At 32.7% G+C, this 14,578-nt stretch overlaps 2 protein-coding genes across 2 annotated transcripts; one reads left to right on the top strand and one right to left on the bottom strand.

Moving 5' to 3' along the window:
• Positions 1 to 3,756: 3,756 nt before the first annotated feature.
• Positions 3,757 to 5,684, bottom strand: LOC129928534 (uncharacterized). Its single transcript, XM_056043167.1, has 3 exons — positions 5,076 to 5,684; positions 4,194 to 4,318; positions 3,757 to 3,937 (listed from the first exon to the last, which is right to left on the bottom strand). Exons 1-3 carry the CDS (start codon positions 5,682 to 5,684, stop codon positions 3,757 to 3,759), a joined length of 915 nt encoding a protein of 304 aa, XP_055899142.1.
• Positions 5,685 to 6,099: 415 nt separating this feature from the next.
• Positions 6,100 to 13,668, top strand: LOC106070372 (serine/threonine-protein kinase Nek4-like). The gene is made up of 5 exons (XM_056043166.1): positions 6,100 to 6,199; positions 11,132 to 11,310; positions 12,216 to 12,343; positions 12,819 to 12,931; positions 13,628 to 13,668. Exons 1-5 carry the CDS (start codon positions 6,100 to 6,102, stop codon positions 13,666 to 13,668), a joined length of 561 nt encoding a protein of 186 aa, XP_055899141.1.
• The last annotated feature ends 910 nt before the right edge of the window (positions 13,669 to 14,578 follow it).

Here is a 14,578-nt window from a genome sequence, read left to right as displayed (position 1 = left end):
ATAAAAATATAAGTAGGGAAAAAAGTGACGTAATGCCATTTATTAAAAAAATGAATATAATTTTCAAGAGAACAGAAAGTACTTTCTCATTGATATTTGATAATACATCATTTTTTTCTATTTTAAACCTAATAAAAAAAATAGTAACTAGTTATAACCATACTGCATAGCTTTTAAAATTCACAAAGATGATACATTTTTATCTTCATAGTGTTAATGATGCATTTGGTTTCTATAATCAAAATACTTTAATAATAACAAAGACCATCAGAAATATATATAATTATTTTAAAATACTATCAAGTACACCAACACACAGACGAACAAAGGGAGACATGATCCAGCTACTTATAATATTGAACAGAAAAAAAAAGTTTTCTTAGCATTTAATTCCTTTTGAACCTAAAATAAATAATAGGGCCTCATAAGAATATAATATATAATAATAATAAGAATATAAGGAATGAGTAAAGTAAAGATGTAACTTTCCCTTTCAGACATTAGCGTCTATAATTAGGTCATCTGTTTCTTTGGCCCACGGTTAACGACCAACCGCCTTTACTTTCATTAATTAAAGCTAAGTACCCATTAGTGTTGGGTAGACTCAGGAGCATCCTAAAAATGCAGAAATTCAAAAACCCAGACTTCCCCAAGATTCGAACCCAGTTCCCTGGTTCTGGAAGGCAGGCACTCAGCCACAGCCCCTTCCCAATGAAGAATATGCATTTCCAAAATTTAGGGATTTTCCTTCTCTTCTTTTTTTTTCTTTGTTAACATCATAAGTATAAAGTAAAGTTAATGATTAACGACATTCAGAGTCCTCGGTACAAAGTAAAGATCTAACAAGCAAGATTTAAAAAAAAGAAAATAGCTTTGGCCCACGGTTAACGGCCTACCGCCTTTACTTTCATTAGTGTTGGGTAGACTCAGGAGCACCCTAAAAATGCAGAAATTTAAAATCCCAGACTCCACCAAGATTCGAACCCAGGTCACTAATTAACCTTGAAGCAAAATTTACAGAATCGAGTATAACTAAAAGTTTTTCTTAACAATGCTAAAATTGTCCATTATTCGGGTTTGGCGTCTATAATTTCAGAATTAAACTTCACACTCGAGTTATTACCCCTTTATTCATCTTTCCTCAATCCAATGGAAACTCTCTCTTTTTATTTACATCTAATCCCTTTGCTTTCGCACAAAACATAAACAAAAAATAATGACGTAATATCATATAATATTAATACATCCTTCCTATTGAAGTTATTATCACACCCTTCCTTTTAAAGTTCTTAATAGTGATATCTACTAGCAGGGCCGGCCCTAGCATTTGCGGGGCCCAATGCGAAACGGATCTCGCGGGGCCTAGTCTGGGTAGGGATAAGCATAATGTCAAAATTATTTTTTTTTATTAGAAAATAGATCTACTTTTGCCTTTGCAATAAATTTTTATCAAATGAAAGCTCGCAATGCCACTTTTTATTTATTGGCACCCCAAAATGTCAATTTCGTCTATTCTTCAGGAGATTTGAATAAATTCAAAAAAAGTTCAGGACTTTATCGTATATTTAGGAAGGAACTACAAAGGTCTGGACTGCATATACGGGAATCTGCTAAAGAAATTAGTACCCTTTCATGCTTTCTGCAAAATGATGACATAAATCTCTTGATGCTCTGGACAATACTATCATTTATTTGGCTAATGTCCAGCAAAAGAATCCAAGTTACAGTTCCAAGTGTACTGGTAGACATTCAAAGCACACAGTCGACATAGCTTATCTTATTTTTGTTTAGGCTGTGTAGGAATGTTGACCTAAGGATTGGCCACGTAATACATTTAATGAAGTTATTGTTCAATGGTACAGGACACCATGAATGTCAACGCCAGGTCTCTAACACGTAAATGTTTTTGTCGGTATAGTTCACTGTCTGTTTAAGTCACGGAGCGTCAAAAAGAACCTAAATAAAACAAGTGTGTGTGTATGAGTCTGTTTTTGTACGAGGGTGAGGGTTGAGAGTTATGACTGGAGAAAACTGCCCAGTTTCTAGAGTTATAACTTTTTTTTTTAAATACATATGATTTGAAATTAATACTTTATTCATTAAATGTTTTGGTACTTCTAATTTTTTTACAAGATTTGAATCTTTTTTTTTCAGCTTTAATGTTAAATTTAAAAATAAAAGATTAATGTACTAAGATTTGTGTGAGTGGGGGGGGGGCGTTAATGTGGGGGGGGGGATTAATGTGGACATATTCTACTACACCAAAGTATTTTTGTAATTAAATGCTTACAAACTATGCATTAAAAAAAATAAGTTAGACAACTGATTAAATAACCGTACCCAACTATTTATCGGAAACTATAAAATCAATAATATAATATTATTTCTTTTACAATAGAGAATTATTATTATTGATATTAACCTGTTTAGATGATTGACAGATTATCTTTTTCTATGACATATAGCTAACTACGATGTCATGTAACCAGTACAACATCCAAGTATCTTTTCATTTCACCAACTAATGTCTGCTACCCAATAACAATACTAGAATGGAGAGTATAAATATATAACATGTAGTTTAAACTGGAGTACAAGTTTTACTTTTTTAAATATGTGAGCTGGGGGGGAGGGGTTGACAGTCAAATCACTTTTTAATTTGTTCTATTTTGTTTCTTTAAGTAATAATTGACATACATTTTTATTTAATGATTTTTTTAAGGGATTATTTAATCAAAGTTCAACTAGCGATCAAACAAAGCTATGTTAAGCTTAAAATAAACTTTTACTATTTCCTTGCACCACGCGTATATTTTACTACTGATACAACACCACAATGAACAACCATCTATCAGAATTTCATTATTTTAAAAATCATTACAAGTTATTAAAGTCTGATATTGACAATTTTATTTTATTTTTTTTTTATTTGATCTTTACTGATTTAACCCTTAACTAAATGCAGTATTAATAATAACTGCAAAAGAGAATGTTATTATATATATGTATAAGTTTGTGTCTTTACTATATGGATAAAATCAGGCTCACTTTTTAAACTTTGGGGAAGTTTATCGTGTTATTGATTTACTCTAAAGAAAGACAATGATTTGTAATTAAATGTGTTCATTAGATGTTTAGACAATAAACTTTAATTTAGGAGCAAAGAATTATTTTTTGTAAGCGTTTCTAGCAACGCATTCTCAATAAATCCTCTGATTTAATACAGAGTGACGTACATTTGTGTTGTACTTAGAAGTATGATGAAATGCTATTGTTAAATGTTTTTTCTAAAATTTATTTTGTTATTAATAGATGTTTCCAATGAACATTCAAACTAAAAAAAAATTATTTAAAAAAACAATAACAACAATAACAAAATGAAACAAAACAAAGATTTTTTTTAAAGATTTAAAAGACAAAAACTTTATTAGAATAATTGATGATCTGTGGTACAGAGATTATATTATATACAAATTTACAATTAAGTTTCAAGTCCTGGCTATGACGTCACATATGGCTTGAAGCAAAGAGGACAGTCTTTCGTTTGGTCAAAAGGAATCCACCTTGACATTTATATAAAGCGTTGTTCTACGGAAGACAAAGAAAAAAACTTTGCGTTTAAACTTAGAATGGAAATAAAATAAAAAGAAGCAATTTGTTGATATTATAAACAGGTGTCCAAAAAGAATTTAAAGGTTTGAAAAATAATTTGTTAGGTTGATAAAAGATTTAAAAACTTTAAAATAAGTAAACAGCCTAGACAGACACTGGACAGACTAAAACATTGATGACAGACTGATAGAACATTTTTCCATTACCTCTAAGACTGGCTATTCTGTCTCTAAAACGATATTCAGGCTGCTCCAGTACGCAGAGGAGATTGTAACAGGTTAACCTATCGACAGGGCTCGGGTCCAAAAGATTAGTCAAAACCAGCCTGAAAAAAAAATAATTGTCAAATTTTAAGGAAAATCGTTACAGCCGTTTTTGAGAACCGTGTCCATCCAGATTGAGCACACCCATTCAGAATGTTCGACTTGAAGTATTGTAAAAAGCTGTACAACATATTATTCAAAGCAAAACAAGATTGACAGTTTTTAACATTTGAATTTCAACTGACACATGAGATGATTTTTATTTTTACTTATTAATAAAAGTCATAACAATATATTGAATATGAATGCTTGACTTACCAGTCTATACTAGTATCACACAAAGTATTGATTGATTCCTTCATTTGCTCGGTGCTCTTTAAATCAAAGACATCGACTTTGAAAACCATACACCAGTAGACTACTCCTAGTGCGTACATATCACACTGTAAAGAAAACAATACAGAGAGTATGAGATCATTGCCTTGTCGTTTTGATGGTATATCAAAGCAACATATGTATAAGGTGAATCAGATCTTGATCAAGATATTATACAGGTCAAGAAATTTCAAATCAAGATAAAACATGTACAATTTGTTATTATATGCATAGTTTTTTTTTAATAATTACATTTTATGTACAGCCGATATGTGGTGCTTAATATTAACAAGGTAAAACTAGCTTAGTTCAAAAACAATTACAGTCCAAAACGAGACATACTTGATCAAATTAAATAAAAAATAAATATACTATATTAAACATTATTAATAGATAAAAGAATAAATAAAATTAATAAAAAAGTAATGATATATATATATATATATAGATAGATATAAAGATATATAGATATATAGATATATAGATATATAGATATATAGATATATAGATAGATAGATAGATAGATAGATAGATAGATAGATAGATAGATAGATAGATAGATAGATAGATAGATAGATAGATAGATAGATAGATAGATAGATAGATAGATAGATAGATAGATAGATAGATAGATAGATAGATAGATAGATAGATAGCAATATCTGAAGTTCAAAAGCTCTGATGAAAACCAATTTTACTTATTACAGCTCATAGATTTAAAGTAATTAACTTGTGTTTTAAATAGTTTCGTTTGAAACCGAATGTTTAATTGATTCAAGCACTTAAGTCTTAAGGAACATTAAGAAAATATAACATTTCACTTACTTTAAAAGCGTTAAATTCTTTCTGGATAAACTGTTCTGGGGAAATGTACATATGGGTTCCTTTTATTGTGCTCACTGGCGTATCAATAGTGGTCAAGATTTCAGACAAACCGAAATCAGCAATGACCACTCTCTTTTCTTTTGCTGTGATCAAAACGTTGTCCGTTTTCACGTCTCTGTGAGCGATTTTATGTCTATGGAGAAATTTAAGTCCTGCACACAGCTGCACAAGATATTCATCACTCTTTTCCTGATTCATGGTCGGCAGTGCCTCGGTCAGAGTTCCTGTTTCGTACAATGGCATCACGTATGCGAAGTAACCAGGAAAGATACCCATGGTATCCATGCCCATAACATAAGGATGGTGGATCTTGGTGAGTACTGAAATTTCTGCCATGAATTGCCTTGTGGTTATTTGGTCAACATCAGTATTGTCTTTGAAATAAGCTTTAATGACTTTCTTGACGTTGTGGTCTTGTTTGGATCTGACTTGAAAAACTTTGATCGGGTGATTGTCTTGAAGTAGTTTGTCCACCTCGAAGCCATACACATGGCAGGCATCGTCTTGGTAGCTTAGAAGTCCGTCTTTCTTTTTCTTCGAGTGATACATTGTAGAATAGATCAGAATTGAGCTATCAGACAATAAATGCTGATGTAGATCCCAACAGTACGAAAATAAATCCAAGAAATAGAACACAAACAATGTAGAACCACAACACTTAAAGTTCGCAAAGAGAGATCACTATTTTGATTAAGAGAATGTACTGTAACTTGAACTGTGAAAGTTGATATAGTCAGCCGATGGCTGTAAGCCCCTCCTACATACCTGTGGGTGTTTTAGTAAAATGTATTGTGATTGGTCGAATTTATGAAAGCTACAGGTGAGCCACTCCTTCCTAATTGTCTTTGAAGTGTTTGACCAGTGTATGACACACGGAGACGCCATTGTTCGGGGGTACATACGTCAGCAGACGACCAAGGTTTGGACAGCTGTAAGAATTTTTTGCTACGCAAGGATGACCATAATGGCGATTGAAGTGCTGAGTGTCTCTGATAAGAATGTCAACAATCTTTTGTTTTCTCTGTACGCGTTAGTCAACCGCCGCCGCAGTGGACAACGTCACGGTCAGCTGAAGAAAGAGCAGGGGATTGTGGGGAACAAAGCTGAATGAAGTAGATGTTTGTGTAGGCATTATGAGAGTGTGTCAATAGTGTATCACTGCCCTTCCCTCTCTATTTAAAATAACTATTTCAAAGAATAGATAAATGGAAATAGATAGTTACAATGGAGATTTACGTTTTATTCCAACATTTTAAAAGAATATATAACTTATAAAATTGGCTATTCGCTATTGAGCTAGGATTTGTCCCAATATGCAAATTTTGTTAGTTTTTGATCACTTACAACTAGTTATATTTTCCAAATGACAGACTCTGACAAATTATTTAAATATTCACTAATAATAAATAAAAAGTGGAAACGGACATTCTAAAGATTAAATTAGTTGAACTAATATTCTAAAAAAATATGTCTATACATTTCATGTGTAAATGTATAACGATGCAGAAGTATTTGATGTATTTAAATAAATAGAAGTTTGATTAAAATTTGTTCCTAATATAATTTTAAAATAATACTCTACATTTTTTAAACAGATATACTTTAAAGTTTAATATAGTTATGATATATTGCTACCGCAGTCACCCACTTGTCCTTTAGACCTTTTTTAAACTATAAAATCTGGCAGCTGCCATTGTCAGCCGAAGTCTAGGAGTTAGTCAAAGTAAAGGAGGCATGGACTTGAGACATAATTTTTTTTTTAAAGAAATATTCGAGACTTGTGAAACAAACAGTACACGCTCCAACACTATTTGTCATCTTCTTTTCAGTCTTACTAACCAGTGCTTTTATATCTAGGGAAGATGGAATATATATCCACAGTAGATCCGATTGAAGGCTTTATAACCTGTCACGTCTTGAAGCCAAAACGAAAAGACGTCGTATCTTGATTAGGGAGCTGCTGTTCGCCAATGACGCGGCCCTCATATCTCATTCATAAGAAATCTACTAAAGCTAGTGAATGCTTTGACAGTTGCTTGTCAAGAGTTTAGCCTTACAATAAGTCTCTCCAAGACCAAAATCCTGGCACAAGACGTCGTTTAAATACCTGTTATACATATTGGTGGTGCAGGAATTTACCTACTATGGATCAACACTTGCCAGTAACCTAGATTTAGACATTGAGCTGACAAAAAGAATAGGAAAAGCTACTACAGCATTGGCAAAACTCTCCAAGCGCGTCTTGGAAAATGCCAAATTGACCACAGCAACCAAAATCCTAGTCTACAATGCCTGTGTTATGAGCACTCTTCTTTATGGAAGTGAAAGCAAGTCAACATACATGTACCAAGATTGAATAGCATGAGACGTATAATGCGCATCTCTTGGAGGGATCATGTCACCAACCAGGAAGTTTTAAGATTGGCCAATATGAACAGCATGTATGCTCTCTTGACACAAAGAAGACTACGTTGGCTGGAACTTGTCACCCGCATGCCAGATGGTAGAATCCCGAAAGATATTTTTTATGCTGATCTTGTGGAGGGAGTCAGACCCAAGGGCCGCCCAAGACTTACCTATAGAGATGTCTGCAAGCGAGACATAAGAGCCGCAGGCATCAAAGAAAGTTTGTGGGAAGAAAAAGCTAAAGACCGGAGTGCATGGAGACTGTTTGTGCTAGAAGGATCCTCGCTGATAACGAAAAAAAGAAAGAGGCCTTAATCAAGAGGAAAAAAAAGCTGCCCTGTCAAACGGCCTGAAACAGATGCAAACACGTGCAATAATTGTGGCAAAGTCTGCCTCTCTAGAATTGGCTTGATTAGCCACACCAGATTCTGCCCTGTCTCAACACGAAATCAAAACCAGTGTTTCATCTGGGCGCATCCATTGCCTTTCTAGACAAAAAGAACCATAAATATTAGTATGAACCCTGCCAACCGCTATTGTCAGTCGAAGTCTAGGAGTTAGTCAAAGTTAAGGACGCATGGACTTGAGACTAAGAATTTTGGAAGAAATATTCGTGACTTGTAAAACAAACAATAGTAATTATCAAACGCAATCTGTATTGGTTGGTAATTATCATTTAGAGATAAAGAATTACTATTAAAGTGTTTAATATTAACAATTCATTAGAAATGACCGAGTTGTTAGTGCACATAGATACAGCTCACTAAAGAATATAGCTGTTGTTTAACTGCACTGGACACTTTAATTGTTACCACCGGGTTTCTATTACTTAGCACCATCGCTTTGATAAATCCAATTATCCATATAGGCTAGTGGAGCATCAAAGGGAAACAATCTTTGTAAATGTTGAGCAGGGGTGAGGATTGGAGTGTTAAGGGAAGCAATCCAAGTAATTAACTTTTTAGCAAACGGGAAGAGTAGATTAACTGATGTGATTAAAACCCTTTTTGTTTTTATATAGTTAGTTCTAGAGCTAGAAATGTGCAACAGATTACTAATTGATTTTTTAAAACATCTTTTGTATTGTCATTACAAGATTTTCATAAACAAAACATGCAAATTAGGGTGTAAATAATTTTGAAATAATTAATTTTTCAAAATATTTCAAGAAAATAGTTTTGTATATTCAGATATAATGGAGAGGACAACATTAAAAGCCAAGTTCACACGTTGGGATCGCAAAAGATTATAAGAGACATAGCCGTGTTTATTTTTGTATTTTCTCCTTCAGTAAATTCTTTCCATTTAACTCAATTCTTACTTGATTCTAAGAGCTGAATATTTCAAGTAATGAATATATCCTGATTTATTTGTCAATGAAGCTAATTTCTTTGAATAATTTGGCACCTTTTCTTTGTCATGTGATTTGTGACAGGAAGTTGTCGATGCCGCGGAACATGTTATCGTCTCTTTAAATTTTTGCACTGTAAGGAATTTCAGTGAATCTCTTGTTTGAAGTGGACAGTATATGTTTACTTAAGGTCAGCTGACACGTTTTTATTTAGGTTGGACAGGAATGACCGCAAAAGGAGTGGCCTAGCCGATAGCGCTTTGACGCGTTTTCAACTAATGAAGCTTTTGTTCGGCTCCTCTGAACACCGCGATAGTCTACGCCGGGTCTCTATCATGTTGATTTCTTTGTTGTTCAAGCGAATGATTTGTTTGTGTTTACAGAGTATCAAAGTAAACTAGGAGTAAACAATTTGTGAGTGTGAGTGTTTGCGGGAAAGAGTAGAATTTGGCTGGGAGGTGGAGGGGTGGTCTAAGTGACGTATCAATGAAATTCCATATATTAGTATTAAAAAAAATATTTTCTTTGTTGGAGGGTGGTAGACATTGATATCATAAACTGATAAAGGTTTTCTAGAAATTTGACAATTTATGTATATTTTTTAGAAAAAAAAATCGACCATACGTAGAAAACACTAGTTATACTACTACAGTTTTTTTTTAATAAAATCATCTTGAAAGTAGAAATCTTACCAAAGTATTTTAATAAATACAACGGTATTTGTATTTGATAGAATTTCATTCTGATATTCTTTCTAAAAATATTGAAACTTTCCCTTTTACCTGCCTGGGTGGACCACTTCGGGGACCGATTCTGAGTTTGTGTTTCCAAATAAACTTTCTTGGTAACCTTGTTTTAAATTGTCTTGCATTTAATTTTCAACGTTTTATTGCTTATAAAATATATTGGACTTTAAACAGTGTATGTCATGAAGTTATCATGCCATCTTGATGAAAGAAAAAAAAAGTGTTTTTTTAAACTATTAAAGAGATGTAACAAGGAAACACGTAGCTTGAGCTGGGTAAAAATAAAACTGTTAACCCATTAAGTGAAAGTTGTTTTAATATCACAATTCCATAGGTAAAGTACAATGATTGACAATTTTAGTCGTTATAGTTATAAGCAGAGAGCTATTGTCAGATGAAGATTTTAGTTATAAATGTAAACCCATTGGCGAACAATATATCACAAACGCACAGTAGATAGTTGTTTTTTTGTCCATAACATTTGCCAGTGAGGATAGCATCATGTGGAACTCTCAACGTACACACGACAGGGGTACACACCTTTACTTAATTAACAGTTGAACTATGATTGAAGGGAAACAATTACTGCAAGAGAGACAGTACACCATTCAATTCTTCTATTTCCATTATAGTATTTATGATCTTATAGCTTTACTTCGAAATGACTATATTAATTTTGCATTTATTTTAGGCGAATTTGTATGTGATTTAAAAAAAAATACATTTGGCAAGACAATAGAAATGATTTTTTTTTAAATAATATAAACAAAAAAATAATTTACTACTTCAATAGATACAAAAATGTTAGTACATTAGTAGTTATAATACTTTAAATATACTTTGCAACATTGGCATTTCTCTTTTTAAAACGAACATTGTAACATATTTTTTAAATTCCTTAACCTTGTCCTTCCATGCTCACTACACATGAAATGTATTTGGGTAAAGAGCGGTTGACATTTTCGATGCGCTTTCTCAATGCTTACATAAACATCTGATACTGTCCTTTTGTTCCCCGCAATCTCCTGCTCTTTCTCCGACTGACCGAGACGGTGTCCACTGCAACTGGTCACTAAGTCGTCTCGAGAAAACAAAAGATTGTTGACATTGTCGGTCCTTCAATCACTAATGTGTTCATCCTTGCAAAGCAACAAATTATGACAGCAGCCCAAACCTTGGTCGTCTGCTGACGTATGTACCTCCGAACAATGGAGTCTCCAAGTGTCATCCACTGGTCAAAAACTTCAAAGTCAACGAGGATAGTTAGGCGCACCTTCAGCTTTCAGCCAATCACATGACGTAAAATTAAACATTTATAGCTCAAGGATTGTGGGAGGAGCTCACTTGGCTATAAAAATCAATGTAAAAAATTAACTCTATCATTTATCACTGAACCTCCTCTTACATCAACTTTGAACTCTCTGTGAGAAATACAAGTGTTGGACTTAGTATATTTGTGTTTCATTTTTTGGACTATCTCCATAACAAAAAAGTTGCTCACAGAGACTTGAAAACGGACAACATTTTGATCACAGAAAAAAAAGTTCTCATTGCTGATTTTGGCTTCTCTGATATCTTGCCCAATGAGGATACAATGGCGACCCAAAGAAAAGGAACTGTGGTGTACATGTCCCCAGAACAGTTTTTAAAGAGGCCATTTGACCCTTTTAAAGTAAGTCATTTTTTGCTATATCTTTAAAGCTCCTTTAGATTGAATTATAATTTCCATATAAATATTCGCAAACTTTCTTAAACTAACGAATCATAACTTAGCTAAATAAATATTCTTTGTCATATTCTTAGTTATAGCCCTTTTCTTTTAAATGGATAGCTAAGAGTCTATGATTTAATTAGGTAGAATAATATATATATATAGAGAGAGAATATATAGATAGAAGATTCTGATGTGCTCATGAAAACTTGTTTATATTACACATGTGAAGTAAAACAGAATCGCCCATTAATTTATTGTTAATATAGTATGTCCAGTATAGTAACCCTTGGAGACTTGAACATGTCCGTGTTTGTTACATTTGGTAATAAATTTGTGTAGATCATTTTGTATACTGCCAGTTACCTTTAAATAAGATGACCATCATTTTATATATATAATATAATTTCCACAGTAGTTTAAAACTTTTAAGCCCCATTATGAGTATAACGATAAAAAACTTTGTCAATTAGTATAAGACACTTCAACAATAAATAGATAATTAACTCTCTCTCCCCCCCCCCAAAAAAAAAAACTAATCAAGGAAACACACCTAAAATCCAATTAAAAAATCTAATTGTAGTGATTGTAGATTTTTAAATTAGATTTTAGGTTTGTTTCCTTGATAAGGGAGTTGTTGGGGTGGGGGGAGAGTTAATTAATTATTAACTATAAAATATATTACATGTATAATTTACTCATGTAAAAACCTAATCCCCATAGTTTATAACTTTATATAATGCTGCAATGTGTTTACAAACCTGGACCCTGAGACAACAAATTATGTAATTTTGCCTTAAAAATATAATTGAATTAAATTTACAGTTTAGCAGTAATTAAAATTATATCTATTTGTTTCTTTACAGTGTGACATGTTCGCTCTTGGAGTAGTGCACTGGTGTATGGTTTTCAAAGTGAATGTTTTGAATCAAGATACCATGGAACCAATGATGGAAACAGTCAGAACTAAGTTGTCGCCTACTAGTATAGACAGGTAAGTCAAACAAATATAGGACCTACATACATAAATATATTTAGCATTTTTCCATCTAACCTCATAAAAATTATGCGACATTAATTCTGAAATTTAAAAGAAGCTATTTAATTAAATACATGCAAGTGCATTATTTAAAAATGTGAAGTTATAGCTTTTACATAGCGCTAATTTCATGCTTATAGCATGCTCAGAGCGCTATGATCTAATCTTAATTATGGACCAGTGGGAGGAGGGGAGTATCTAGGAGAAGGTTTTTCCATACTGCCTTTAGGCGCTCAGTAAACACAATTCTGCTCGAATCAGGTGTCAAACCTCGAGCCACCTTCATAGGTAGCCAAGCCAATTTCAAGCGTACTTAGCCTCTCGACCACGCTTCCCAAATTCAAAACGTGTCCATTTTAATATCTGGTATTGTTTAATAAAATGTTGAGTATAGCCTTATAATGTCGTTTTTTGTTTTAACGTGTTTCAGACTCATTTTGACCAATCTCTTAGAATATCAACCTGAAGAAAGACTGTCCATCTTTGAACTCATCTTCTTGATGGAGGAATCTTGTTTCTCACACAGGATAGCCAAACTTAAAGGTAATATACAAGTATTCTATTCGTATGTCATCTTTCTTTTAGTTTCAGTTCCAAAATTGTCGGCCTTGTTCTGAGGCAATGTGCTAAGGGAAATAAATATAAACATCAGGAACAATAACTCATTAAAAAAAAATACTTAAGTCATCCATGACGCTATCAGTCTATAATATCTAGAGATTAAATTTTTTTTTTGTATGTTTAAAAATACTTTTGTCCAAACGTGATGTTTCAATTTCTTCTTTTTGTTTTGTCGTCTGCAGAGCAACGCTTTATTTAAATGTCAAAGGTCAAGTTCTTTGTTTCCATACAAGAGATTTCTTTGGTGAAAGTCCTGTGTGACATAACATGACATAAAACTACATGTGAATTGTATATAATGAAATATCAAATAACTTGAGATACAATATCGCAATAAAGTATTTATCTTTAAATTAAATTTTTTGTTTATTTTTTTTTTTTTTTTGTTTTTATTTTTCTTTTGTAGATATTTATGTGTCACGTAAAATTAAAATGAAAAAAAATAAAAAAAAATAAGTAGGGAAAAAAGTGACGTAATGCCATTTATTAAAAAAAAATGAATATAATTTTCAAGAGAACAGAATGTACTTTCTCATTGATATTTGATAATACACCATTTTTTTTTTCTATTTTAAACCTAATAAAAAAATAGTAACTAGTTATAACCATACTGCATAGCTTTTAAAATTCACAAAGATGATACATTTTTACCTTCATAATGTTAATGATGCATTTGGTTTCTATAATCAAAATAGTTTAATAATAACAAAGACCATCAGAAATATATATAATTATTTTAAAATACTATCAAGTACACCAACACACAGACGAACAAAGGGAGACATGATCCAGCTACTTATAATATTGAACAGAAAAAAAAAGTTTTCTTAGCATTTAATTCCTTTTGAACCTAAAATAAATAATAGGGCCTCATAAGAATATAATATATAATAATAATAAGAATATAAGGAATGAGTAAAGTAAAGATGTAACTTTCCCTTTCAGACATTAGCGTCTATAATTAGGTCCTCTGTTTCTTTGGCCCACGGTTAACGACCAACCGCCTTTACTTTCATTAATTAAAGCCAAGTACCCATTAATGTTGGGTAGACTCAGGAGCAACCTAAAAATGCAGACATTCAAAGTCCCAGACTTCACCAAGATGCGAACCCAGGTCCCTGGTTCGGGAAGGCAGGTACTCAGCCACAGCCCCTTCCCAATGAAGAATATGCATTTCCAAAATTTAGGGATTTTCTTATCTTCTTTTTTTTTTTAATATCATGAGTATAAGGTAAAGATAATGTTTATCGACATTCAGAGTCCTCGGTTCAGGTTACAGGACAAAGGAAAGATGGCTGCCTGGTCGTGCGGTTTGCGCGCTGGACTGTCGTTCAGATTTATTGATGGTCCAGGGTTCAAACCCTGCCCGCTCCCATCCCCCGTCGTCCTGCAGGAGGTTTGGACTACGAAGTAATTATCTTCAACTCTGAAGGAATATCCGAAACATGTAAAACATTTTACAAGATCTAACAAGCAAGATTTAAAAAAAAAAGATAATACCAAAAGAAATTGTATTTAAGGGAAAGAACTGCATAATAATTGTTGAATTACTGAGTATTGCGATATTTA

The sequence above is a fragment of the Biomphalaria glabrata genome, chromosome 10 (genome assembly GCF_947242115.1).
Source record: "Biomphalaria glabrata chromosome 10, xgBioGlab47.1, whole genome shotgun sequence".
NCBI lineage: Eukaryota > Metazoa > Mollusca > Gastropoda > Planorbidae > Biomphalaria > Biomphalaria glabrata.
This window is presented reverse-complemented; position numbering and strand designations above follow the sequence as displayed.

Coding starts and splice junctions, on each gene's coding strand:
- LOC106070372 (XM_056043166.1), top strand. CDS start 6,100: ATGGCGATTGAAGTGCTGAGTGTCTCTGATAAGAATGTCAACAATCTT. Junction 11,311..12,215: donor GGCCATTTGACCCTTTTAAA/GTAAGTCATTTT, acceptor GTTTCTTTACAG/TGTGACATGTTCGCTCTTGG. Junction 12,344..12,818: donor TCGCCTACTAGTATAGACAG/GTAAGTCAAACA, acceptor AACGTGTTTCAG/ACTCATTTTGACCAATCTCT.
- LOC129928534 (XM_056043167.1), bottom strand. CDS start 5,684: ATGTATCACTCGAAGAAAAAGAAAGACGGACTTCTAAGCTACCAAGAC. Junction 4,319..5,075: donor AAGAATTTAACGCTTTTAAA/GTAAGTGAAATG, acceptor TTTTCTTTACAG/TGTGATATGTACGCACTAGG. Junction 3,938..4,193: donor TGTGATACTAGTATAGACTG/GTAAGTCAAGCA, acceptor TTTTTTTTTCAG/GCTGGTTTTGACTAATCTTT.